We start from the raw sequence: 27,411 nt of genomic DNA on the forward strand, positions 1-27,411 counted from the left end.
AAAATTAAATTTCACCAAAATTAAAAAAATTAAAAAAAGGGAAAAAAAAAAAAAAACTATCAAACTTGAAAAACCATTTCAGATCAGCAAGAATAAGTAGCAGATCCATGATCAAAATTACCATTTCAATTTGGATATAAACAAGGGCATTTCCATGATCAACCAAACAACAACAACAACAACCACGAAATTCATAGAGAAAAAAATTAACCAGTTTTTCACACCAACCTTAACAAACATCATTCATGTGATAAGTTATAAGTAGTAGATCAATTCCAAATAACCAAAAAGTCAGAATAATCACTTAACACAGAATCAAATACCCAAAAAAAAATGGAAGGGGAAGAAACAGAGACAACAAGAACAACATATCTAATCTGATAATCATATACCAGAATAATTCCTTGTCAAAAACTTTCATGCCCATAAAAACATGAACTTTGATAAATTAAAAATAAAAACAAAAATAAAAAACAAATAAAACATGTTTTTTTAACACAGATAGAAAAAAAACAAAGAGGACAAGATCGACGAGCTTTTTCAGAAAAATTATAATATTTTAATGCAAAACTTGAAAGCAAAGAACCCCAGAAGCAGCTAAACTTTATAGGTACCTTTTTCCAGTCGCGGGTTTCTAAGGAACAGGCGAACAACCCTGTTGAGCTTCTGCTGGTTTGTGTCGAAACCCCTGGAGGCGAGAGCAAAGAGACAACACGAGACGGGGCAAAGAGGCGAGAGAGAGCTGCGCTGTTAAATGGAAACCCTAAAGGGCTAAGGCGTATTTGATACCACGGAATAATTAGTATAATAAGTAATAACTTTAAATTGAACCAAATTTTTTACGGGTCAAAGTGGGTTCACAGGTTGACCCGTGACCCGACACGATTTTTTTCGTGTCACTATTTTCCAACCCTAACACGACCCGTTTACTAAACGGGTTGACCCATACACGAAATTTTCGTGTCGGGTCCGGGTCGGGTTCGCGGGTCGTGTCACAAATTGCCACCCCTATTTAACCATCTCAACTCGAGCCGGCAAAACGGGCTCGGCTCGACAGGCCAACCCGCCCAACCCACCAAACGGGGCGGGGCAGGCTGAGTTTTTCAACCCATCTCAAAAGTGGGGCGGGGCGGGGTGGGCTCATTTTTTGGCGGGTTGATGGCGGGGCGGGCCACCCACTTTGCCACCTCTAATCTCAACCTCCCTTTCCATGCCATTCTGTTGAAACTGATTGCTGAGTCAGCAAAGGCTGGGCCCACATTATTTTAATACTTCCTATACATACCTGATCTTGGGCCAGATCGTATCAATACTTCCCCTTTTTAAGCACCTTGTCCTCAAGGTGCAGAGCAGCTCTTGAGAACTTTATTCCGGGGTCCCATTGCTTGAATTGTAACGATTCACCCACATAATAATTTCCACCTGGATCCCAACGTGTAGAAGCCCCTACATCCAGGAGTTTTGTTTGAGCATACAACTTAGCAGCAATTAATACCTTTGTACGGTTCTCTTCGATAGTTGCGTAGTTGTTTCTTGCGTTATTGCAAACATAGCTAGCTTGAAGAGAATTGTTAATCTTTTTGACAATTTGCCCAATTATATCAGTATTGACTTGTTGAAGAGTATAAGAGCTACATAATCTTTGTACAGTATGACAAATTCCATCATAATCTATCCCATGGCTGAGAAATGTCACATCGATAAGTTCCTTATGAAGTTTTTTCTCAAAATTAATCATAACTCCTTTTTTAATATCAAAAGGTATATTTGTCTGAAATGTTACCTGAACAGAGGCATATGAACTTAAGAAAAATTTCTTCAATTGAAAGTCTGGAACTGTAATTGCCTTCTTAAGGACATCTCCTCTCCAATATGCGTCAACAAAACCTATTGCGTCGACAGGTACAACCCATAAAAATCCTTCTCCTGGATCCCACTGTTTGAATTGTAGGACCCAAATATGCAAAAAATATGGTAATTTGCACCGGGATCCCACTGCTCTTGAGCTTCCCACCAAGTGGATCCCCTCAATTCTGTTTGCTCTTTTTCAGCCTTGGAAATCTTTTCTTCCTTCCTCTTTTGCTCCTTTTCTTCGTTCTCCTTGTTCCATGACTCAACGAAGATCTTCACATTCCTCAATTTCTGATTTAATTCAGAAATTTTGTCTTTCGAGCCAAACCTTGATTTATGCGTTTGATTGGAGATGGCAGCAACATCGCATCTGGCTTGGACATTCTGTTGTGCTCCGTTCTGTTTTTGGGGGCAGTCCTCAGCGCTAATCAAGGTGATTAGGGTGTGTGGTTGGGTGAAATAATGTATCAACGGATCCCAAATTAACCTAGTGGGCTCACTTAATTCAAAATGATTTATGGGCTCACAAGCCCATTCCTTTAACAAAACAAAAAATGGTACAACATCATTGAGCTGATCTGTAAATTTCAGCACCATCATTTGGGCCGGATCTAAAAGCTGATCCAACTCCAACTTTAACCTAGCCTCATTTTTTTTCTATGTCACGTTCCACCCGTTAGCTTCGTCTTCTTCTTCTAGCTTTGTTTCTCTTCGCCACGCACCTCTTCTCAGATCCGATTCTTGTAGCTCTGGCGGCGGGGGTGGGTCGACCATCAATGCAGGTGGAAGAGGCAACACTTTCTCTTGCAATATTCTCTCACATGGTTGATGCTGCTTTGAAATTTTATTAAACTCATGCGTCAATGGCTCCATCGCTGCAAGTGGATTTTCTAGCAGTGGTGTTGTGATCCTTCTCCCTCAAATATTATGTTGATTTTCTCCTCTCTTTCCTTGGGATTTTGCTGCGATTTTTTCTCATCTGTGGGCAGATTTACAACCACAGTTTGTTTCTCCTTTGGATTTTTTATTATCTCATTCTCCTCTACTTCTTCCATGATCTCCTCCTTATTCCCTTTTACTGTGTTTATGCCATCAACCTTATTATGTTCTATGCTCGTTCCTTTGTGCATGGTCTCCATCTCCTCCCACACAAATTTTTGCTTTGATTGGGATTTTGATTTTTGACATTCTGAATCTGCATCATCTACCAAAATAATTTCTGGTAGATATTTTTCTATTAATTCCTTCTCAAAGTCACTCCAGCTTGGATTAGGATTGTATCATTTCCAACCTTGATACTAGCTGAAAGCACTCCCTCTAAGCCCTCTCACAGCTTCCTTCAACTTCTCATCTTCATTGATTCTTTCTATCTGGAAAAATTGTTGCAAATAGATCAACCACCCCCAAGCTTCATCATCTTCTCTATCTCCATAGAACTTGGGAACTTCCCTTCTCATGAGATTTCTTCTTCTCCCAGCCATCTCATCCAACCTTCTGATGATCTCAGCCACCTTCACCCCATTAGCTTCTAGCCTTCGACACACCTCGTCGTGACGAGCATTTTTCCTGCGCAGCCTTTCTTCCACAACCTTCATTTTGGTTTCCATGCTTCTTGTCGCTACCATGCCCACAGAGCTCCTAGATCGGAGCTCTGATACCAATTGATATAGACCAACCACTAATTAACAGAGCTAAAAGGGAATTAACACAGGAACTGAGATCTGAATATTCAACCTTCGTATATTTAATAGCAATTGATTACAAACAGAGACTTAATAACAGAAATACTTGCAGGAAATCAGAAATTACAATTACTCTAAATGAAATCACAATGCAGAAAATGTAAGATAGTGTGGAACACATATGAGAGGTTCTACTCTCTCCCAATCCCAAAAAAGGCCCAAGCAATTCCCAAAGATTCCAAATGCCCTCACTCCTCTCCTTCCTTGCTATTTAACCATCTCAACCTCCCTTCCCACGCCATTCTGTTGAAACTGATTGCTGAGTCAGTAAAGGCTAGGCCCACATTATTTTAATACTTCCTATACATACTTGATCTTGGGCCAGATCGTATCATAATACCTTAGATCTGCTTATATTGGGGTGGAAAAAGGACAACCGCTATTCTATTTAGATCAGTATATGGTTTTCTTATTTACATCAGCTATATCTGTGGATTTTGGTAGGTTGTGCTTCTCTGTGAACTCTTAATCTCATGCTACCATCTTGATGTTTATCATCAAATGTGTAAAGCTCTCGTATTATAATCAAGCAGACTTTCCACCTCCCTTGTGCTAAAGCCTTTGACATTTTGCTGAATAGTAATATCTTGTATTTGAACCTTTAGAAATATGATGGGATCCAATTTAGGTTTCAATTGAAAGACCTGCTGCTTATGAATGTAAAATGCTGCTACCAATATGCGAAAAAGTCAGGAAGGTGGAATTGTGAATAGTACTGATGCTATGTTCCCTAGAGATGGTGTTGGCGCTGGAGGTAGCCCATTTACAGTACCATTGAAGATAGGAGGTGCAACACATGATGTTAGACAAGATTGAAGAGAGAGGCCTCCAACTAGACAATATTAATAATATTCAATTAGAAACACCAATAATGTCCTAGTCTTTACTCCAGAGATCAAAATGATCTAGATTTTTAATACCAATAAAGTATTTATGCAATCAAATTTGGGATTAAACAGAATTTACTCACATTCACAATAAATTGCAGAAGGGGCAGAGACTTTGCAAGCATTAGGAAGAGTGGTATCCTTGGTGACATTCAAGACCACACCGAACTGAGCACTGCTCTTGAAGGCTTCATAGAGGCAAGATTGAACAGTCTTGAGTACAGACTTCAAGCCAGAACAACAGTTACCCTCAGGTTTGGTTGTGGTGCTACCATTGGTAACATAGGACAAGCAATCAGCCATGCTCAAGACCAGGGCATGATGGGACGAAACATAGTAAGCTACATCAACGGTCCAGATGGCTAGAACACAGAGAATGAGTGAGAATTTTAATGCCATTTATGCGTAAAGAGAAAAGAGAATGAGAAAAGTGAGGGTTGCAAGATTGAAGAGGAATATGTCAGAATTGGAGTGTGAAAGATCCTGGAGCTTGATTAGCTTTATATATTTACTAGACGTGTAAATGAATGTGAAAATCTAAGCACTAGAAAATGAGTAGCAACAAAAAGCATTAGCACATTGCATGGTATGAGCTGGATTTCTTGCTTGTCACTCGGATTTATCCCCAAGAGAACAATAAATGAATCTTGTGTTAATCACTTATAAATGACTTTTTAACCAAATATATAACTTCTTGAAATGAAATAACTTAATGGAGAAACAAATGTGCTTAAATTAGGGAATCCACACAAGAATGGAAGGATGGTCACCTACCACATCACAGAAAGAAAAAAATATCTATGTGGATGAGAACACGACCAATGATTCATTGGCCATCTCAAACTACCAAAAAACCAGATGCAAGGTTGGTTTTTGTCATAAATGAATAGAAATGGAAAACATACAACCAGATATAGTACATCCAAATAAGGGGAAATCCAAGAAAAAGTATAAAGTAAAAGGAAAAAAATAAAAACCATTTAATGCATGGAAGTTAACTTGAAGCAGATAGCAATGTTTTTTCAAATAACAAACAGAAGAATTTGGTTTACATAGCCTAACACTTAGGAGCAAGAACCAAGAAATAATAGCATATAAGCACAGGTTTGTTGTCCAGCTAAAATTTAAAAGGTACATTAGAAAAAAGAAGACTAAGGAACCCAGAATATAGAGAGATACATCGTGCATAAATGTTCCAACACTTCAACAGCAAATGAAGGAAAAAAATTAAAAATATGATATACATTTTTCTGTTGATTTACAGGTCACGACATATGAGAGTAGTTACCTTAGGTATCATATCAACATTGAATTCTCTGCTCGAGCCCAAGTGCTCTGGCTGCTTGTAATCTCCCCTAAGTCGCCTCCATAGCTGTATAGCAGAAAATGAGTTTTTAACGTGAAAAGAAAACTAATATGTAATAAAAAGAAGATATTTCCCAAGCTTATATTATAAATCTGCATCAGAAGAGAGTGACCCGTGTAAGATTAAGAGATGTAGAAGCCCCTCCATAGTAGTCATTTCTATCCATTTGCTGTTGGAAATCGACAATCACACAAATCGAAAACGAAAAAGAAAAAAAAAAGAGAGAATAGACACAACGATTTACCCTAGTTCACCCAATATAAGCTACGTCCAGCTTGTCTATACTATATTCACATCACTGCCACTCGTTATAAGTCACTCAGTTTACAAGGAAAAAGAGCGGGACCCCAGTTGCCTTTCTGCTGACCCCGATATCTAGGGTCTTCATCAGCATGCGAAGTATGAGCTATACCCAACATTCTCCCACTTGGTGAATGCTTCGCATGTTTCTTCAATCCCAATGCAGCTGTACACCATTCAAACTTCTCTTAAGTCACTGCCTTGGTCAGAAAATCAGCATTGTTGACCTTTGTGTCAACCTTCTCCAGCAATACAACCTTGTCTTCAATCTTCTCTCTGATGAAGTGGTACTGTATGCTGATATGCTTGGTCCTCGCATGGAAACTTGGGTTCTTAGCCAAGAAAATGGCGCTCTGACGGTCACACCCAACGATCATCTTTCCTTGTGCAAAGCCAAGTTCTTTGCACAACCTTCGTAACCAAATAGCTTCCTTAACAGCCTGTGTCAAGGCCATGTACTCAGCCTCTGTAGTAGATAAAGCAACAGTGCTTTGCCTCTTACTCATCCAACTGATAGCTCCGCCGAATGATGAAACAACATATCCACTTGTAGACCTTCTACTATCAATGTCACCTCCCCAATCTCGCGGAACTTATCGAACACTTCATCCTTACTGCGTAAGAAATATAACCACACATGTCTTGAAAAATCATCAGTAATAGAAACATAATACCTTGATTTTCCATGTGATGCTACAGGTGTGGGGCTAACAACGTCGCTGTGTATCAGGTCCTGAATCCCCTCAGCTCTTCCTCCTATGGAATCAAAAAATACCCGATTTTGCTTCCCTTGCAGGCAATGCTCGCAAAATCCAAACCCCATAGAGCAGCTCGGAATTCCATCCACCAGCTTCTTTGATGTCAGAGTCTCCAGACCTTTTCCTCCAATATGCCCCAGCCTCCTATGCCACAACATAGTAGTGTCCTCCTCCGCCTGTTCTGAAATATAGCTTTCACCACTGAATACTATGCTACCCAACAATTTCCACAATTTACCATGACGCTCTCCTCTTGCAATAACCAAAGTTCCTCAACTCAGCTTGCAAGAATACTTGTCACTGCTAAAATTAATACCAACATCTTCCATACTACCAACGGAGATCAGATTTCTGGTAAGCCCTGGAATATGCATCACACCCGGCAAATTCTTGACTGTCCTGTCACTCATCTTCAGCTTTACCTTCCCACGCCCCACAATTGCATGAGTCGTGTCATCTCCCATTCTAACTGTACCGCCAGAATATGATTCATAGGTGCAGAACCATTCCCTATATGGTGTCATATCAAACGATGCTCCAGTGTCAATAATCCAGTCATTAAAGTCACTATGACTGTCAAACGCCATGTACAAGTCCCCTGTACTATCATCATCATCCTTCTTTGTACCCGAAGCAGAAGGTTGTGAATCATCCCGCTTCTCAGGACCTACGCTTTTACTTCTGCAATTCCTTCTCAGATGTCCAAACTGTTTGCACCTCCAGCACCTCATTTCAGATTTATCAGATTTATCACGGGACTTTGACCGTCCCCTCGATCTTCCTCTATGACCAGACTTTGATTTGTCACCACTCCTCCCTCTAGCAACCAAAGCCTCATTGCTGGTACCTTCAGAACCTACCCTTCTCATCTCCTCAGACAATAAGGCAGCAACAACCGTCTCAAACTACAGTTTATTAACACCAGTACCAATTGACACAATGATGTGCTCCCAAGAGTTGGGCAGTGAACACCAACAAGGTGCAAGCTTTGTCTTCCTCGTCCAGGTTAATGTCTATAGACGAAAGTTGTGCACAAATAGTATTAAATTCATTTAAATGAGCAGAGAAAGAATCATCTTCGCTCATCCGCAGATTATACAGCCTCCTTCGCAGGAACAACTTGTTCACGAGTGACTTGCTCTGATAGAGACCTCCCAGCTTCGTCCAGAGATCCTTCGCGGTCTTCTCAGAAGTTACGTTCACCAGAACGTTATCTGCCAGTCATAACCAGATCAGGCTTCGCGCCTTTCGATCGTCTCTGGTCCACGCCTTCAACTCCTTCGACTCGCCTTCACCTGATGTTTCATCACCGACAGGTTTTGTAATGTCCCACATCGGTTGGAAAGGGGAACGAAGCATGCCTTATAAGGGTGTGGATACCTCTTCTAGGGTGAGGCCTTTTGTGGGGTGTCCCAAGAAACAAAACCGTGAGCTCGACGGTGCTTGTGCGCGGGGCAAAGCGGACAATATCATGCTACAGGGTTTGGGGCTGTTACAGGTTTCGTTGGTACCGATGGCTTATCATCTTAGATCACGTACCACACGTCCCTGTCAACGAGCAGAGCCTCCATCTTCAGCTTCCATAACTCGAGCCCTTTTCCTCCGAACTTTTCAACCTCGATCCGTGATTGGCCAGTCGACATCCTCTACAAATCAATTTCGCAGTTTTCTCTATGCCAAGAAAAAATCCCAAATCGCAAAACCCCAATCTGTCACAGGAACCCCGGTCGCAGAACCAAAGCTCTTGATACCAAATGTTGGAAATCGACAATCACAAATCGAAAACGAAAAAGAAAAAAGAGAGAGAGAGAGAATAGACACAACAATTTACCCTGGTTTACCCAATATAGGCTACATCCAGCTTGTCTGTACTATATTCACCTCACCGCCACTCGTTACAAGTCACTCGGTTTACAAGGAAAATATAAATAGGATTAGAAAAATCTAACAGCAGCTATTCATGGGCCCAAGCCCAAACAACGGGACCCCAGTTGCCTTTCTGCTGACCCCGATAACTAAGGCCCTTATCAGCATGCGAAGTATGAGCCATACCCAACATTTGCAACACGTGATTCAAGTGGATAGGGATAAAAGGAATAAGACCACATGGTCATGGACAAGAAGCACGAAAACTATGAAATTAATTGACGTATGCAAACAACATTCTATGTCACTATACATCTTGAAATACACAAACAAATGTCCTTTTAGTAATAGTTTTAGCAATATGGTTGTCAGAACTAATAATGAGTAAAATGCATTTTCATCAAAATATAAAGAGAAAACTACTTAGCGGTCAAAGTTAGGGAGAGTGACCATTTTGTCACGTTTGGACAAAAAAATTATCAGACTGCCACGCCAACAGTAAATTTTGCCAAAATGCCACGCGGCATAATTCGCTACACAGTGTAGCGAAATATGCCACGTCAGAGCCAAAAATGCCACATGTCAAATTCAAAAATTTGACATGGCATATTTGGCTCTGACGTGGCATATTTCGCTACACTGTGTAGCGAATTACTTGCATACATAATTCGCTACACTGTGTAGCGAATTATGCCGCGTGGCATTTTGGCAAAATTTACTGTTGACGTGACAGTCTGGTAATTTTTTGTCAAAACGTGGCACTTTGATCACTGTTCCTCAAAGTTAACTATTTGTCCATATAGACATTGTGACAGAGCAATATCAATTAAGGAAGAAAGGCAGGAAAAGGGGGGAGAAGAGAATTTGGTTCTTTTTTTACTAACTTCAAATAGAAAAAATGATGAAATTACAGTTGAAAATTTTCTGATCAGTGATTGCCTAAGAACAGAGATTTGAGATATTCTCTAAGGGTGTGTTTGGTACAGGAGAAATTTTTTGGTGACCGGGAATCATGATTAATGGGAATTCAGTAGAAATTGAGTTTACTTGGAATCTTACGAAAGATGTGTTTGGTTCGCCAAAATATTACCGGGAATACTGGGTAAAAATTACTGATTCCATATTTGGTTTAGAACGAAATATGACTTGGAATATGAGGTTATTTTACAAAAATAACCCCAAACTATTTTTACTTTTGTAATTGATAGATTGAGTCTAGATTTTTATGTGTATTGGGGTATTTTTGTCTCAAAATTTATTGTTGTGCTTTCCCTTTACTTGGTATTCTGATTGGTATTCCGAATTACCATATTATTTTTGGTAATCTGAATAGTGACTTTTCTTTATAAATCAAATTACCGGTAATCCTTGGATATCCGGGAATCGTAATTTATTCCTTCTACCAAACGTGGTAATTACATTTACCAAAGAAGGATTACCGGTAATCTTCTCCAAAAACTTGAACCAAACACCCCCTAAAAACATTTTTGGTTTAAACTGCATTCACAAATAGTTTTGCGGACGGCCATGTGCTGTATTAAACGAGGAAAAAACTATTTAACATTTGGACAAAACAGGCGGTGCAAATATATCTTGTTTGAGTTTGTTTTTCAATTATTTGAGTAGTGTTAACTTTCAAGGTTGAGAAATTGAACATGACCTATTAATCAGATAAATTAATGCTCACATGGGTTCAAGTTCATGATTAAGATGTTTTAATATGCAAAACAACTGTCCTAAGTAAGCATTGTTATGTGAGAGTGTAAGTCATTACAGGAATAAATATGTTATATTCGAAATTTGTAATTACTGATAAGCATCCTATTAAATATGTTGTAGACTTGCTGTTTACAACTGCACTTTTTATCATGTTCCCTAAATTTATGTCAGGTGTGCTACTGGAAAATCAAATATCCACCAAAAAGATACAGCTGACCCTCAGTTAAGGGATATACAGATAAATTAATGCTCTTTGCAACTTCACTTTTTATCATGTTCCCTAAATTTATTTTTGAGAAATGTGTAATTTATTTTTATATATATATACAGATCAATTTTAAATTATAATTATTAAGGGATATAGCTACATTGTTCACAAAATTGATAAATTTGTTTTCACTTATGAATGATACAATTTATCAGTCTAAAAGCAACTTAATTATATCCCAAAACAAATATGCTTATAAAATGATTGAGAAAAGTGATAATTGAAAATTCATTAGCCTTTAGACCCTTAGCTACCTGGGTAAGATATAAGCTAGATATATAGCTTACCAAAAAAAAAAAAAAAAAAGATATAAGCTAGATATATAGAAAACTGGATTTACGTGTAGTACCAAACAACAATACTCAAAAAACAATGATAACTGGGTAGTTAGCCTAGATCACATTCTGTATCGGATGGTTTTGGTGTGAATGGGGTATATCATCCAAGAGATTCAGAAAAAAGATAACTTAGAGAGGGAGATGCATGAGCCATAAAATAAATCAGTATTTTTTCTTTATGGACTAGTCAATCAGACAAGCATAATAATTACTTCGGTGCAAAAATGGTGTATCTCTCGGCAGAAACTGATAGGTTTCCGTACCAAAAAATATATATTTTGTTTTAATCGTATTACATGACAGTGGTATGATCTTAAGAAAAAAAAATAAAAGATTTCTGATTTAGATCATCACTTTATTTAGAAAATGATAATGTCATTTTATAAAAGAAAAAACAAATAATTTCTGTACAGGACTGGACTAGTGAATCCATGCATAAATTATAATAAAAAAGTATGTTTGCGCAGTGTTTTTTAAATAATATTTTCCTTTCATAACATGGCGCTATCATATTATGAAGAAAATGATTGCATTATAAATTCAAATGAATAACTCTTTAATAAGAAAAATAATAATAAAATTGAGTATTTTTTTTTTTTTGTTGGAGGAGGGAGGTCAGATTTATTTTAGTGAAAAATGGTTTTTTTATTCTTCTTTTTTTGGTATAACTTGTTCTCAGTGAATAGTAAGGGCCCACTCTTATTCTAATTAGCTTACCAGTTCGGTTGTAGAGTGCATAGTTGCAAGTTGCCATATGTTCTTGCTTATTCATTTCCCAGTCATCACTCATGGCATTCGCGTGGTCTTGAGATTCGTCAGTTTTCGGGTTCAGCACAGGTGATTTTCTCATCAATTCTAATACCATGATAATCCTTACCTAGCATTAACAAACTTGTAACATTTTGCCTACCATTCTTTTCACCCCCAACTGTTTGATAAAATGTCTCTTAAAATATACAATACGGAATATGGTTAATGTCTTTTCTATTTAAGGAATTCTGAATTTTAAGATAGGTCTCCAAAGAGTCCAGGAACAGAATTGCCTAAATTCAAATGTTGTTGCCCCAATTTTCTGAAATTGCCTTTATTTGTATCCGAAGATGTAAACGTACTTGAGGATATATTATAATTTAATATCATATATTTCCAAACCGTGGAAGATTCATTCAAAAAGTTTAACACATGGTTAAATTCCATGTTCCATAATTATTATATAACAACAGATCATAATACAGCATAGACTGATGACACCCTTGAATTAACGAGGAAAGAAATTAGTCAGAGAAATTCCGTTGATGGAATCACAGAGATTATCCAATTCCTTGTTGGTCGTCAGGTTGTCCTCTTTTCTACTACGCTTAAAATATGCTGGTTCATGAGGTGATGGCAAGTTGATTGAAGGGCTGTTGAGGTAGAAAACAATTGTTGCCATTGTAGGTCTATCATTTGGATCTTCTTGAACACATAACAAACCAATGTGGATGCATTTGATGACTTCTTCTTGTGAATAAGGTCCTTCTATATTAGGATCCAATAGTTCTAGTGGGGTTTGCTCTGTCCATTTTGTCCAAGCCTACAATCTCCATTTGTGAACTAATCAAATTCATTCTCTCAACTCGATAGTTTCTACTTTGGAAAAGAAAAATCTAAGAAATTTTGTACTCACGTGTCTCCGGATGTCATCAACACATTCCGGTTCAGAAGAACAGCCTTTCCTCTTCCCATTAATAATCTCTAGAACCATGACTCCGAAACTAAAAACATCGGATTTCACAGAAAAGTGTCCGTGCATTGCATATTCTGGAGACATGTAACCACTGTATATAAAACATGTTTGCTTAGTGAGCGACAATGACAATGATTGCCAGGTAAAACAGCACATATGAGAATGTGCAGAAGAGTAGGAAAGAGAAACTTACTATGTCCCTACAATTCTGCCCGTATTGTCCTCAATTTGATCTGCAGCAACAATTCTAGCCATACCAAAATCTGATATTTTTGGATTCATATTACTATCTAACAAAATATTACTAGGTTTTAAATCACGATGTATTATTTTGAGGCAAGAATCCTCATGAAGATACAGAATTCCTCGAGTAACTCCTATGATGATTTTATGACGTTCAGACCAAGATAATATTCCTTGCTTCCGGGTATCTACAAAATAAGTCAAGTTATTCCTAATGGTCGTTTATTCAGTTCAAATCAGGATGGATTTATATAAAGTCATTCATTTTTTGCTTAATGTTTAATATAGTTTACTTTAGAAGGACTATACCAAATAAAAAATAATCAAGGCTCTTGTTTGACATGTACTCATAAATGAGTATCTTTTCTTCACCTTCCAAGCAAAATCCTAGTAACCTCACTAGATTTCTGTGTTGAAGCTGGGCTATAACTTGAACCTCATTTTTAAACTCTACTGCACCTTGCCCGGACCTTCCTGTAAGCCTCTTCACAGCTATTTCTTGTCCATCTGGAAGAATACCCTGAAAAATATATTGAAGTAGTTAATATGGTAAATAAGTAGAAAGCAGGTGATACTCTCTTTTAGTATGGTACTAGTTAACATATTTACCTTATAGACTTCTCCAAATCCGCCTTTGCCTATCCAGTTTTCTTTAGCAAATCTGTTAGTTGCAGCTTCAATTTTGGCTAATTCAAATTGCAAGGACTCCAAAGCAGTAATGTCATTCCCAACTGCAGCAAACAAATTTGAATTCTTTTAAGTTATTTGGCCAAAGGAAATGCTTCATTGAGGTTGCAAAAAAAAGTGCAAGTTTTTCCGCATTACAGCTTTCTTTGAGAATATCATGTTGATTCTTTCTTTCTTTTCTGTATAAAAAGCAGCAGCAGCCCAAAGCTAAAAGCACCAGCGAAACAACAATTGGAACAACGATCACAATTATTGTTATTGTCTTCTGTTTTCCTTTTCCTGCATGAATATCAGTGCCCTGTGTCATTTCTACTTTTCAGCAAGAAGTATTAGACAATAATTATGCAGCTAAACAATAGATTTCTCTGAACTTGTAGACAATTTATCTTAACGGTAACATGCACAATGAATATAGACAACACGTATGATCTCTCTCATAGGTTATGAATTCTTTTTCCACCCTCCTTACTTTCATTCTAAAAAAGTCAAAGATTACCTTCTATTCTTGCAGAAGATATATCTTTTGCCAGATAATAGTCATGGGTTGATAGTAACATATGGTATGGGAATAACTTCATCAAAATAATCTCATTGGACATTACTGTTCTTCCAAAACCACTGGTGCGTGCTATCTCTCATTGTGTAAGAAATGGTAATGAAATTAAGAAAAATTAAAAGAGGGATAATCATAGTTATGAAACCTGGTGGAGCCAAACGGTGTGGCGGGGGCATCCAAGAACCTATCTTGTGTGCCTTGTGGAATGGATATAATTCGTATCTAACACCACAACTGGGATATAATATATTTCCTCCAGATTTTCCTCTGCAGCAACTGGTTGGAATTTCTGCTATGGCATCGCTAAGACACCAGCTGCAATTCTCCATGGATAGGTATAGGACGCACCAAGCGTAGCCATATACCTTTTGGTTGTCTGAGATGTTCACTGACATGTCAGCCAATTTATTAGAAGCATTTGCTGCCACAATTCTCAAATCGTTCATCATATCCCACAGAATATTGTTGAAACGCCCAACCTCACCCACATAATCCTGATCGTTCATAAAGGTCATTTTAGGACTCTCCTCTACGGTGGAGAAGAAAAGACGATCAGAGTAGCGGACAAAGCACACTTGGTACCAAACTATGGCTTCTTTTGCCATCGTGCAGAGTGATAATATAAGTTTGGCTGCTTCTATCACGCACTCTTGGCAGCTTTTTGGGTCGATGTCTTCTGTACAAAGGAAGAAACCATGGACAGTGTCAACAGTGTTTTTGCTAGCAACTGTGGCGTTGTAGGATCTGGCATGGCTAGTGGCATTGGAGGAGAGCCAATCTAGTAGTGTTTTGATGTTGGAACGGTAATAGCTAAGGGCAGCAAAAGTGGTGTTACTTGTGCAGTTATAGTAAGCTTTGGGACCTTGATGGATAGCAGCTTGGATGATGGGAGAGGCAGAGCAAAGAACAGAGAAGGAAAACAAAGTTAGAAGAAGAAGGAACAAATGGAAGGAACCCATGCTTGGAAAGGGGAACCAGTAGCTCAGACAAAGTGCAAACAAAGCATAACAATGTGGGTTTGCAGAATATATCTTCTTTCTTTATAATCTTTAAGGTTAGTGTTAGAACGGTATTAGTCATTACAATGTAATTATCATGCTTTTTTTTTTTTTTTTTGAAAAATAGATATAATGATGATTAGCCCAACGCACTAGTACTTATTTTCCTCCCTTAATTAATTCCTAAGCTCAACCTTTTTTTTGATAGACATGTTGTTACGTCCACTGAATCATTTTATATCAAGACCGACTTCAAGTATCCATTATGAATAATATTATAGCAATTATAATAAGAGTTCGCTTTTTCTATCGTTAATGTAGATAACTTATTTATATTGAGTCTAAAATGATGTCGTTTTGAGACAGAAATCAAGGTATTTTTGTAATTATAATTTATTTCAGAGTTATAATAGTCTTTTTCATTATAATTTTTTAACCCAAAATAATGTCATTTTGAAAGCGAATGTAGATAATTCATCTACATTCACTTTAGAAACATTAAAGTCTTATGACAAGTAACAACCCACTTAAACCAATCCTTGCTACTTTTATTCGACATTCCCACCGGAGTAGGAATGGTAAACAATCCTAAGGTAGTGTTTGGTTTGGGAGAAATTTTTTTTTTACTAGGGAAATGTAATTGATAGGAAAATGGTTGGAAAGTGAGTTTGGTAGGAAAATGTAAAAAAAGTTGTTTGGTTGACCCAAATATTACCAGGGAAATTTATTTAAATATGCAAAATCTATGTTCGGGAGAAACTTTGCATCTGTTTTCTTCACTTCCCCAGTTATCTCAAAATACCACATCTCAAGTGGTATTCTGTAACAGTGAATTTCATCCAAAAATCAACACAAAAGTCATTTTCCCATCTATCTTATTTGTCTGGTATTTTTTGAAAAAACCTGAACCAAACGTGGTATTTTCCAATATCCACTTACACTTTCCCCTCAATCCCAAAATAAACCTTCAACCAAACACTACCTAAACGAATAAGGGGATTTTCAAGGATCTTTGGCCCAATTGGTGAAGGGAGAGCTTACATATCTATAATTAGTTATTAGAATTAGGTTTTAATTTGTATAAAAATTTCTTTAATAAAAAGGGTTAGACTACAATTCAAAAGTCTAGCCTTAAAGCCTCCCAGGTTGGTCTAATATACTAATTTTTATTTTTATTTTATATTTTTTATACTACTCATAATAGCACTCTCTCTCCTCAACCAATTTCACCCTGTTTAATTGGTTAAACATAATTTTTGAATGATTTCGTTCTATATCATGTTGTTTGGATATACATTAAATTTATAAATTTTTATGGAATTATTAGAGCTGTTGATCATATATTCTATTTTGATAAATTTTTGTTGTGTTATTTTTTTTAACAGGTCAAATCAAACTTTTATATTTTGTAAATAAGTCAGGCCAAAGACCGATAATTATATTCATAACAAGTAACAGGTTAAACCATACTGACATATTTAAACACAGACTTAACCCCTACACCCACCGAAGCTTACTTATCCATCCAAAAAAAACCATCATTATTATATTTAATGGAATACTAATTAATTTATACTCGTGTATTAAAATTAAATATTTACATTTATTAATTATTTATTTAATAAATAAATTTTAATATATATTTAATTATTTTATTTTATTTTAAGAACATTTTATAGTTAAAAAATTTTAAAAATAATTTTTGGTATGTATACTTATGATCTCAAAAAATAATATAAAGTTACTAATATTTACAATATAATAATATATAATTTGTTTTTATTTTATTTATATGTAGCAATATTCAGATGCACTTTTTTAACTTTAAATGCATAATTTAAATGGAATTTATTATATTTTTTCGTAATTTTTTTTATTATAGTTATTTTGACATGTTAATTAATTCTTTAAGGAAATGAAAAATATTTAATTATTTATAATAATTTTTTTCATTTTATAAAATAATTTTATAACTCATTTTTAAATACATTTTCATAATTTTTCTTTAAACACATGACAAACTAATCAAAATCCTTATTTATTATTTATGTTTTATGTAATATGTATAAATTTATTTACCAAAAAAAATATGTATAAATTTTTTTAAAGTATCTTACGTTAATATTATTAGTATAAAAAAATAAAAATATATCATGAACAAAATATCAATAGATTAAATAACATTATTTAAATAATTTTTTGGTAAAGTCTAAAGTCTATTAAAAGAGAAAGAGAGAGGTTTACACAGAGAGAGAGAGAGGTTTACACACACAGAGAGTGAGAGAGAGAATGGGACCATGTACAAAAAAAAGATAACGGGACATAGTGTGATTTGAAATATCTCCTTCCTTGTCTAAATCAACCAAACATTGTATCTGGCTTGCCATTTGTTACAGTTTTTTATTTTTATTGTTTTATTATTATTTTATGAATTGTTGGTTTGTTTAAAGAAAAAAGTGTTTATCTTTTTAAATGACACAACTTATATCCTTTCACTCTCATAAAGAGGTGAGACCCACGCCTTTATTTTTTTGTCAACTCTCTCTCCTCCTTTATCTATCTTTTTCTCTCTCTTAAAATGACACAACTTTACATCTTTTAAAATGACACACACTTTACCCTTGTTTAAATAATAGGTTGTCTGTTATCAAAAAAAAAAAAAAATAATAGGTTGTGGATAATTATTTTGTTTGTTTTGTTATTTATCAGGGAAATGGATCTCATGTGAAAAAAAACATGACATGGTCATGTGAGAAGATCACAACCATACAAAGGTAAATCAACGGTTATGATTTTGTAACTATCTATTTTAATATTTTCTCTCTCTCCTCCTTTATTACCATTGATCTACCTTTGTATGGTTATGATTTCTTACATGACATGGTCATGTGAATTTTCACGAATCCAGATCCAACTATCAGTGAAGCCTATAAGAAGAATTATTTGGAAAAAAATACTTTGTGTAATAGGTTAGGCTTCCTTAGTAAAGCCATTTGATGTCAGACCTCCTCGATAAAATCAAATTCCCATTTTAATATTTTTATTCGTAACAATTGGTATTAGAACCAGGCACAAACACCACGCATGGAGAAACAATTGGAAAGATTAAGATTTTGGCAGATCAATTCAAGGAGATGCTTATCAAACTCTCCAATCGGCTAAATGCTCTAATACCAACAACCAAACCATCCCAATTCTATTGTTCTCATTTCATACGTGAGACTTCCACATCCAAACATTTATCTCTTTCTCTCTCCACCAAAAGAGCAACTCACCTCAACATTACCATTAAAAATTTAAATAGTGTCGAAGTATCTCTATCAAATAAGGCCCCTCAACCAAGATCTCACTTTCATTTAGACATGGGATATCCAATAAGAAATTCAATTCTAAAATTCTTTGAGAAGAAGAAAGAAAGAGTTGAGGCGAGAGGACGTTTTCCAATTAACAGCAAAGGAAAGATGGACATGGATATTGAAGATGATTCATTTACTTGATCTTGATTTTATTCTTGAGGACAAAAGTAATTTTTAGGGGAGGGAATGTTACAATTTTTTTTATTATTTTATGAATTGTTGGTTTGTTTAAATAGTGGGTTGTGGGTAGTTATTTTGTTTGTTTTATTATTTGAATTTCAACTTTAGACATTAGCTATTAGTGGAGCCTATTTAGTGTTAGTGAGTAGTTACTTTGTTGACTTATATTATCTATTTAAACCTTGAAATATTTGAATAAAGATCGTCAGAAGAATTATTTGAAAAAAAACATTTTGTTGTAAGAGGTCAGATTTTCTTAGTAAAGTCATTTGAGTTGATGCTTCCTTAATAAAGTCAAATTCTTGTTTTAATTTTTTTGTTCGTAACAATTCTTGTATCATTATCGGGGTAGGATATTGTAACAATTAATTAGTGTTACTATCAATATTACTACCAATCAATTTCACCGTTAGATCGATTATGTTGATCCAACGGTTATATTTATTTTTATCTTTGTACGGTTATGATTATTCATATTTAATGTGAAAGCATTAAATTTAGGAAATCATAACCATACAAAGGTAAAAATAAATATAAAGCATTAAATATAGAGAATCATAACTATACAAAGATGAAAATAAATATAACTGTTGAATCAACCTAATCGATCTAACGGTGAAATTGTTTGATAATAACACTAATTGGTTGTTACAATATCATATCTCATCATTCTATTCACATGTGGGCTGATGTATCTCCAACCGTCCAACGTCAACCTTTTCTTATACATTTTTTTTTTCTGCACCCCACATTTTATTGCTGCATTCATTTCTCCAAATGCATAACACATAAATCATAAAATAACAATAAAATGCACGTTATTCCGGTGTGTGTATAATTTATACATCATAATAACCCCCAGTGTTCAGATATTGCGATTGTGGGGACATTATTGTCTGCTTGTGTTTGAGATTTTCAATCATTACATGTAAAAAGAACTCACGTATACTCCAGGCGGCTATATTTAAAAACCAAACACATCATATTGAATAAGTCACAGTCGAAGGCGATGTATATGTCCATTGAATTAGACACTACAAAGGACTAATGGAGATGAATCACTTAGCATTTGTTTGAGAGATATCATTTGGAGCGGAAGGAAATCTCGTGTCTTGTGAGTTTAAAAAAATAGGAAAAGAGAATTAGGGTTTTTTATAAAACTCTTTAAAACCCTTCACACAAGTTCTCCTAATTTGAGGGCGGAAATATTAAAAATTACTTATTTACCATTAGCATTAAATCGTAAAAATTACATAAGTGTGAATCATTTTTTAAATGTGACACTACCAAAAAAGTTTCAACTACCGACAGAATTTAATACGAAAAATATTTCATCAAAATTACTGTTAAATTTTCAATGAAATTTATATATCAACGAAAATAAAGTCGATGTATATATTAAGGAGTTTGGAAGGAAAGGGAAGAAAGAGAATTCAGGGGAGAGGGGAAAGAAGAGAAGGAAATTGAAGGGTAGTCTCTTTCCTTGTTTAAGAGTTAAAAAAATGGTAAAGAAAAAATAGAAGGTTAATGAGATATTTTTATTATTTTACAAATTTTTTCAAAAATTAATATAATTATTATATTTTACAAAGTAAATTAAATTTAAATTTAAAAGAATTTATTTATGTACTTTTCCTACAACTAAAAAATATCGTATTTTCAATGGACGTTTCGAATTACGAAAAATATGTTTTCGATGGAATTTTTTCGTCGAAAGGGGAAAAAAAAAATTATCTGTCAAAATATATTTGCGTCAAATTTTTTGACATGACATAATTTCGTCAAATTTTTTTTATAGGATTTAGTTTCCGTTAAAAGTTTTGACGAACATGATTTTTTAAATATTTTCAACAGAAAAAATTTCATCGAAAGTTTCGACAGAAAAAATAATTCCGTCCAAATTTCTGACATAAATGTTTTTCGTCAATTTTTTACGGTAATGCTTTCAATAAAAAAAAAAATTATGAAAATGTGTTTCGTCAAAAATTTCGACGAAAATATTTTTTTATCAAAAATTCGGACAAAAAATATTTTCGACAAAACTTTGGACGAAATTTAGATTCTGTCAAGAATTTTGAAGGAATTTTTTTCTTCAAAATGTTTTCTTTCGAAAAAATTTCGTTGGAAATGTTTTCCGTTGAAAATTTTGACTGAAATATTTTTCGTCAAAAATTTTGACATAAATATTTCCGTCGAAAGTTTCGACAAAAATTAGATTCCATACAAAATTTTGATGGAATTTTTTGCATCAAATTTTTGGACGAAAATATTTTCCGTCAAAATTTTTGACGAAAATGTTTTCTATTGAAATTTTCATAGAAATGTGCTTCGCCTACAATTTTGACATAAATATTTCCCTCAAAACTTTCGATGAAATTTTGACGAAAATATTTTCTGTCAAAATTATCAAAGAAAATGTATTCCGGTAAAAATTTTCAACGAAAATATGTTCCATCGAAAATTTGGACGAAAATATTGTTCGTCGAAAATTTTCATTATGCAAGTCTCCTTTAATTAAATGCTTTCTTCTTTCTTTTTTATTAATTTAACACATTACAACATTTTTTGAGAATAGTCTCGTGATTCTTCCTCTGTCTACTGCGTAGAAAACCCAAAGAGAATAGCACCTCAGATACAACTAATACTACAACCACAACGATCACTGATATGAAATGTTTTCTTTTTCCTGCATGAACATCAATACGTTGTGTCATTGACATAGATTCCTGTAAGAATATTACATTGATGCTTACTTGAAGAGAAAAATTGTAAAAGGCTTTGTTAATAGTTATGTCAAACCAAACCTGGTGGTGCTAAAGCGCGAAAAGGACCCACTGTAGAATTTAGTTACGAGTGTTTTGCTGAAGCCATTGAATGGTAAAATGGATATAATTCATATCTAACACCGCAAGTGGGGTAAATAACTCTTCCTCCAATTTTAGCTCTACAACAAGAGGTTGGAATTTCTGCTATGGCATCGCTGAGACACCAACAACAGTTGTCATAGGAAAGGTATAGGATACAATATCCCATTGCATATAGCATTTGTTTAGCTGTGATGTTCTCTAACTTGTAACCATACTTCATAATGCCAGAAGGAGCATTCGCTGTTATAAAAATCACATAGTCCATGGTTTCCCAGAGTATGCTGTTGAACTGGCCAACCTGTCCCCCGTAGTCTTGTTCATTCATGAAGATAAGTTTAGGAATCTCTTCGACTGTGGTGAAGAAATAATGATTGGAGTAACGCATGAAGCAATTATCAGCCCAAAGCATGGCTTCCTTTGCCATGGGATACAGTTTTTTTATCACCTTGGCTGAGTTTATCACGCAATCTTTACAATTAGGATCCCCATCTCCTATTGTGCACATGAAAAGACCATAGATGGTGTCTGAAGAAGTGCTGCCTTCTACAATGCTGGTGCTGTAGATTTGGGAGGTGTTTGTGGCATCAGAGGAAAGCCATGACAGAAGAGTCTCAAGGTTGGTATTGTAGGTGCTATTGGGTTCGTAAGTGTTGTTGATTGAACAGTTATAGTAAGGTGGTGGCAGGTAAGAAGATATACTTGTAGCAGCTGGAGTATGGTTGAAGAATGCAAGGGAAAAGATAATTGAGCGTAGCATGTCCTGCAACGGGGGACAAGGGAGTTTCCACAAACTCTCAGAGAAATTAATAGAATTAGGAGGCATAAAGAATAAAACTAGAATTAGGCCGAACTTTGAAACATCGACCAAAGTGTCACTTTTTGGCAATTTTTTTATCCAAATGTTACACAAACGGTACTTTTTACTAGCTGTCACACATCGAAGTTTGCTACGACTGGTAGCGAACTTCGTCGCCTATGATTTCGTGATACGTGGCCATATTACGTACCAAAATCGCTACCAATAGCAAACTTAGTTCAGTTAGCTTTTTCTTGCGAAAGTATGTCATATGTTACAAAATCATTGGCGAACAAAGTTTGCTATTAGTCGTAGCGAATTACATCGCGTGAGGATAAAAAATTTGCCAAAAAGTCGATGATCCTTAATGGACATAGTCAATAGCATTAATTAATGGAATGAACCTTGTTAAAATACAAAGCCCACATACAATTTTGAAAATAGTTGATATTTAATGCATAGCCTCACAACAATCTGTTTGGTGGGTATAGCAACGCTTATCAACTGTGCCACCTGTAGGATTAAAATAAGGGAAAAACTATCAACTGTGCCACCTGTAGGATTAAAATAAGGGAAAAACATTTTTATACTGCAGATAAGTTATCTACATTTATTACTAAAACGATGTCGTTTTGATATTGAAATTTTAAAAAATTATAAATATAAAGATTATTATAACCCTGAAATAAATTAAAATTACAAAAATACTATGATTTCCGCTCCAAAATAACGTCGTATTGGACTTACTGCAGATAACTTATCTGTAATAACTGCAAAAAAACAAACCCTTAAAATAAATGATTTTTTAATTCCCCCAAAAATATCAAGGGGAGATGATTTTCTCCTCCTATGCTCTCATATCATTTTTTTAAGTATGATGGGACCCATCATGTAAATGTATGTGTGGTAGGAGATTAAAATTTAAATGTTCTTTCTATTCCCCCAAAAAAATCAAGGGGAGATGGAGAAAATCATCTCTTGTTGCTCTCACGTCATTTTTTTAAGTATGATGGGGCCCACCGTGTAAATATTAGTATGATAGGAGATTAAAATTTTGCAGCAACATAAATTTTTTGTTGTTGCCAAAAACGAATGTTTTCTTTGTGATAATATTTAAGGTTCAAAATCAAATAAATACTAATATTCAATATTATTAAACCTGAATCGATTATTGACTTAGGTGGTGTATTGAGTCAATAATTCAACTGATTAAATTAAAATTATATAATAAATATTAAATTATAAATATTATAACCAACAAATAAAATTGATCTAATGATAAGCCTTTCAATTATTAAATATCTTGACTCAAGTTCAAATCCTTGTCTTTCTGGATTAACCGGTCCGATTCGATTTTCATACAATTGCTATTATTAAAGATTCTCATCGTATCAAATTTTTGTACAATTCATCAATAAATAAATCCTGTATTATTATACTAAATTAAATGTAATCATTGTTTCTAACTGTTTGTGATATTTTTATGGGTTTGATATTTGTCATTTTAAATGACATAAGTTATGTTATTTTAGGAAAAAGATAGACACAAAAAATGAAAATCATAGAGGAGAAAGTGGATGGTTTTTTTTTTAATTTAAATTTTAAATAAAAAATTTTATTTTGTGTCTATCTCTCTCTTAAAATGACATAATTTTGTGTCATTTAAAATGACAAACATTTTTCCTGATTTTATACCACTTATATTTATGTAGTAATAAAGGACAAGTGCCACGTAATGGAACTCTAAAAATAGTTTTTATTTGTAATGTAATAAATCCCAATACAAATATCTGAAAATTATGAAGACAACACAGCAGAACAGAGTGATCATAAATCTAAAACAGAAATGCACTATTTTAAAGAATGAAAAAAATGAAAAAGGTGAATGAAGAAACAAAAAATAAATAAATAAGAATTTTTTTATTTTTTGAGAATCGATTAAAAACAAAATAGTGAAATTACAAGGCCATGTCCATGTGACGTGCCAAGCAGCGTTCTCAAGAGAAGTAGACGGGGCACCTCTTGTCCTTGTAATTGGATAAGAGGGAGCCATCGGGTCCCACGCCCACTTCACAGTTGGCGTGCATCGTGTGACGCCTGCTGTTCCACGTGGAAATCTTGAATCTGATCACGGACGTCAATTCCAACCGGAACACCACGCTACCATCAGCCCTATCGCTCTGGAACTCTGCCCAACTCTGGCTACTAACGGTCAACGTGGCACCACCGAGAACGCCATCCACCTCTTTCGTGTTCTTGGGCCCCTGGTAAAACGGAAAAGGTAACGGCGTCGACCCGATTTTCTGGTCATGGTAATAAACCGACCCGCCCATGGACTCGTAGTAAACCCCGATGTTCTGGTTGGAGTTTCGGGCGGTCACGTTGAAGGTGATCTGGGCATTTTCGAAACCGGATTCTTGGGCCAGACCCGGGATGGTGAACTGGTGGATAAAGAACCTGGGCCGGTGGGGCCTGAGGCTGAGCCAGAGGATGAAAGTGATGAGCCCAATAATGGCTAGGAGGCCCAAGAAGGTGGCGCAGATGACCTTGGAGACCCGGGTGGTGAGGCTGTCACGGACACGATGGACGTAGTACCGGGCGGTGTGGTGGCGCTTCATGGGTCTCGGGTTCGGACCTGGGACATGGTGAACGGGTACGTGGTCGTGGCTGTACATTTTGGTTTTGTGTTCGATATAGGAGATGGTGAATGATGCGCTTGAGAAATGAACAACGCTTGTTGTTGTGGTTTTGTAGTGAAGTTGCAGAGAGTAGAAAAGGAAGGAACGGAACTTGGAACTTGGAACTTTGAGTATGGTGCGTGGACAAAGAAAAGAATAAGCTTTTCTGTAGTAGTTTTAACAATTTTTTTATCAACTACCAGCAGCTCTATATATATATATATATATAGCGAAGGAATAAAGAAGAAATAAGAAGTGTTTTCAATTTTTCATCAAGATCATGCTTGTTATATATATATATATATATATATATATATATATATATATATATATATATATATATATATATATATATAGCAATGAATATAATTAAAGAATGATGGGTAATTAATTATTTAGACGGGAATAAGGTATAAATTAAGGTTTCGTATAATGTTGCATAAAGTATATATACGAATTCCAGTTAAGGAGATCAAGGCATGTGTATTTGGGGACCCATCTGCATATTACTTTAGGCTCCCACATGCATATATTTCTTCAATTTCATTTCATTGCCTAATTCCCAAGTCACCAAGGAACGGTTTTACAGCATTAGACAGTTTGCAAATCTGGAACTATGTACTCTCACTGTGATTTACAAATCTAGAATAACTCTCAATACTCACTGAAGATAAAAATAGAAAAGAAAACACATGATACGATTTAACAGGAAAATATCTGATATATGCGAACGACTTTTGTAAAGCAAACAATCAAGCATACAACCCTGTAAAAAGGAAGTGTGAAAAGGAAAAAGATTAAGGTAGAATTAAAAATATACGAGGTTCATGTTCAACTGTTAAACTAATCTATTATTCAACGGAATACAAATACAATAATTAATATCAAACTCCATCAAATGGAGGTTGATAGCCCAATCTTCTATCAGTTATAGTATGGACCAGCTAGCATAGTGAAAAACTCCGTTGCTCTACCTAGCCCCAAATTGAGAATAAGACTGCAATTGAAAGGGCTTGCAGGCTTGACAAATGGCCCAGCAAATATTGGAAAATTTTCTTTGGAGAGGGGTTCGATATTTATTTTAATATAGCATAGACTTAATGATTTAATTTTGATGCATTAATAATTTTAAAAAGTAACCTATGATGATAATTATCTTTAAAAAATATAGCTAAAAATATTAATTATTAAAATGGTTTAATAATTTTTATTTTCTAACAGTAAATGTTTTTAATAATAATACATCGAATTTAAACTTTTGGTTCTAAACCAACTAAAAAAAAAGCAGTAGATATAAAGCGAGAGAAAATATATAACTCTAAATAACCATTTCAACCCAAAAGTTTAATTTGATCGGTAATAAACTTTTTAATATTTTATATTATTCTCTAACATGTCTCCTTAAACAAGAGCCCACAGAACTTATAAGGTGAATAACGCACAAGTTCAATTGTTTTTACATATCCAAATGGGTAAACAAAAAAACAAAACATTTTTTTGCAAGATATAAATTATTAATATTTTTTAAATCAATAATTCTGCTTACTTAGTAATCAACAAGAGAGAACCATAATTGTGATTTTTTTTTTCACATAATGGGTATGGATCAAGTTTATGATCAATGCGTTATTATTAAAAAAAAGTCAGGTCTAAAAATGATCCAAATAAAAGTGGGTCAGTATTTAAACTCAGTTCAAAAAAATAAGTATTTATTGGTCAGATCAAAGACAGCAAATCAGTTTTTTGCACACCCCTAATCTGAGATAGTATCTGTCGATGATAACAATTAAAGACCAAATTGATCCTCACAAGTTCACCGCCACACGAGGTTAAAGGAAGCAATCTATGCCGTTAGAAGACCAAAAAAAAACCTCAAGGCTTGGCTGGCGTACAGTTGATAAGCGAGTTGTGACTAAGGAACGGAGGATTGTGATTGAAAGATCGTTGGTTACATTTCTAGCACCTTGGAACTAGTGGTGAAAGCCTTCACGCTCTACTCCACAAAGGTGATTAATCTCATTCAAATGGATAGGGACACACCTGAAAAAAAAAAACTAAAAACTAAAAAGAGGAGGAATACAACTCTTATTAGGGGTGTTCACCAACTGATCCAAACCGATTCAAATTGTGGTGATCGAACTGAAAAAACCGATAACCAAATAAATCGAAAACTGAAAAAACGAAAATCGAAAAAAAATCGCAAAATTTAATTGGATTGGATCGGTTTTC

At 35.0% G+C, this 27,411-nt stretch overlaps 3 protein-coding genes across 3 annotated transcripts; all 3 read right to left on the reverse strand.

Annotated features, from left to right (window-relative positions):
* Positions 1-12,353: 12,353 nt before the first annotated feature.
* Positions 12,354-15,376, reverse strand: LOC133318552 (cysteine-rich receptor-like protein kinase 10). The gene is made up of 7 exons (XM_061520558.1): positions 14,453-15,376; positions 13,890-14,030; positions 13,674-13,795; positions 13,374-13,584; positions 13,015-13,252; positions 12,762-12,912; positions 12,354-12,668 (listed from the first exon to the last, which is right to left on the reverse strand). The coding sequence occupies exons 1-7, from the start codon at positions 15,264-15,266 to the stop codon at positions 12,354-12,356; spliced, it is 1,992 nt and encodes a 663-aa protein (XP_061376542.1). The 5' UTR covers positions 15,267-15,376.
* Positions 15,377-21,688: 6,312 nt separating this feature from the next.
* Positions 21,689-22,465, reverse strand: LOC133318522 (cysteine-rich receptor-like protein kinase 25). Its single transcript, XM_061520525.1, has one exon. It carries the CDS (start codon positions 22,463-22,465, stop codon positions 21,689-21,691), a length of 777 nt encoding a protein of 258 aa, XP_061376509.1.
* Positions 22,466-24,446: 1,981 nt separating this feature from the next.
* On the reverse strand, positions 24,447-25,295 carry LOC133318559 (NDR1/HIN1-like protein 26). Its single transcript, XM_061520571.1, has one exon. The coding sequence runs from the start codon at positions 25,177-25,179 to the stop codon at positions 24,502-24,504; it is 678 nt and encodes a 225-aa protein (XP_061376555.1). The 5' UTR covers positions 25,180-25,295; the 3' UTR covers positions 24,447-24,501.
* Positions 25,296-27,411: the final 2,116 nt, after the last annotated feature.

Source organism: Gastrolobium bilobum, unplaced genomic scaffold, assembly GCF_033153095.1.
Source record: "Gastrolobium bilobum isolate Gb01-03AN ecotype WA unplaced genomic scaffold, APGP_CSIRO_Gbil_v1 utg889, whole genome shotgun sequence".
Lineage (NCBI taxonomy): Eukaryota > Viridiplantae > Streptophyta > Magnoliopsida > Fabales > Fabaceae > Gastrolobium > Gastrolobium bilobum.

What these genes read in the sequence shown, in the direction of transcription:
- LOC133318559 (XM_061520571.1), bottom strand. Translation starts at nt 25,179, where the DNA reads ATGTACAGCCACGACCACGTACCCGTTCACCATGTCCCAGGTCCGAAC.
- LOC133318552 (XM_061520558.1), bottom strand. Translation starts at nt 15,266, where the DNA reads ATGGGTTCCTTCCATTTGTTCCTTCTTCTTCTAACTTTGTTTTCCTTC. An exon ending in ACACCGTTTGGCTCCACCAG is followed by an intron (nt 14,031 to 14,452) that starts GTTTCATAACTA and finishes ATATTCATGCAG; the next exon opens with GAAAAGGAAAACAGAAGACA. An exon ending in CCTTGATTATTTTTTATTTG is followed by an intron (nt 13,253 to 13,373) that starts GTATAGTCCTTC and finishes CTTATTTTGTAG; the next exon opens with ATACCCGGAAGCAAGGAATA.
- LOC133318522 (XM_061520525.1), bottom strand. Translation starts at nt 22,465, where the DNA reads ATGCTACGCTCAATTATCTTTTCCCTTGCATTCTTCAACCATACTCCA.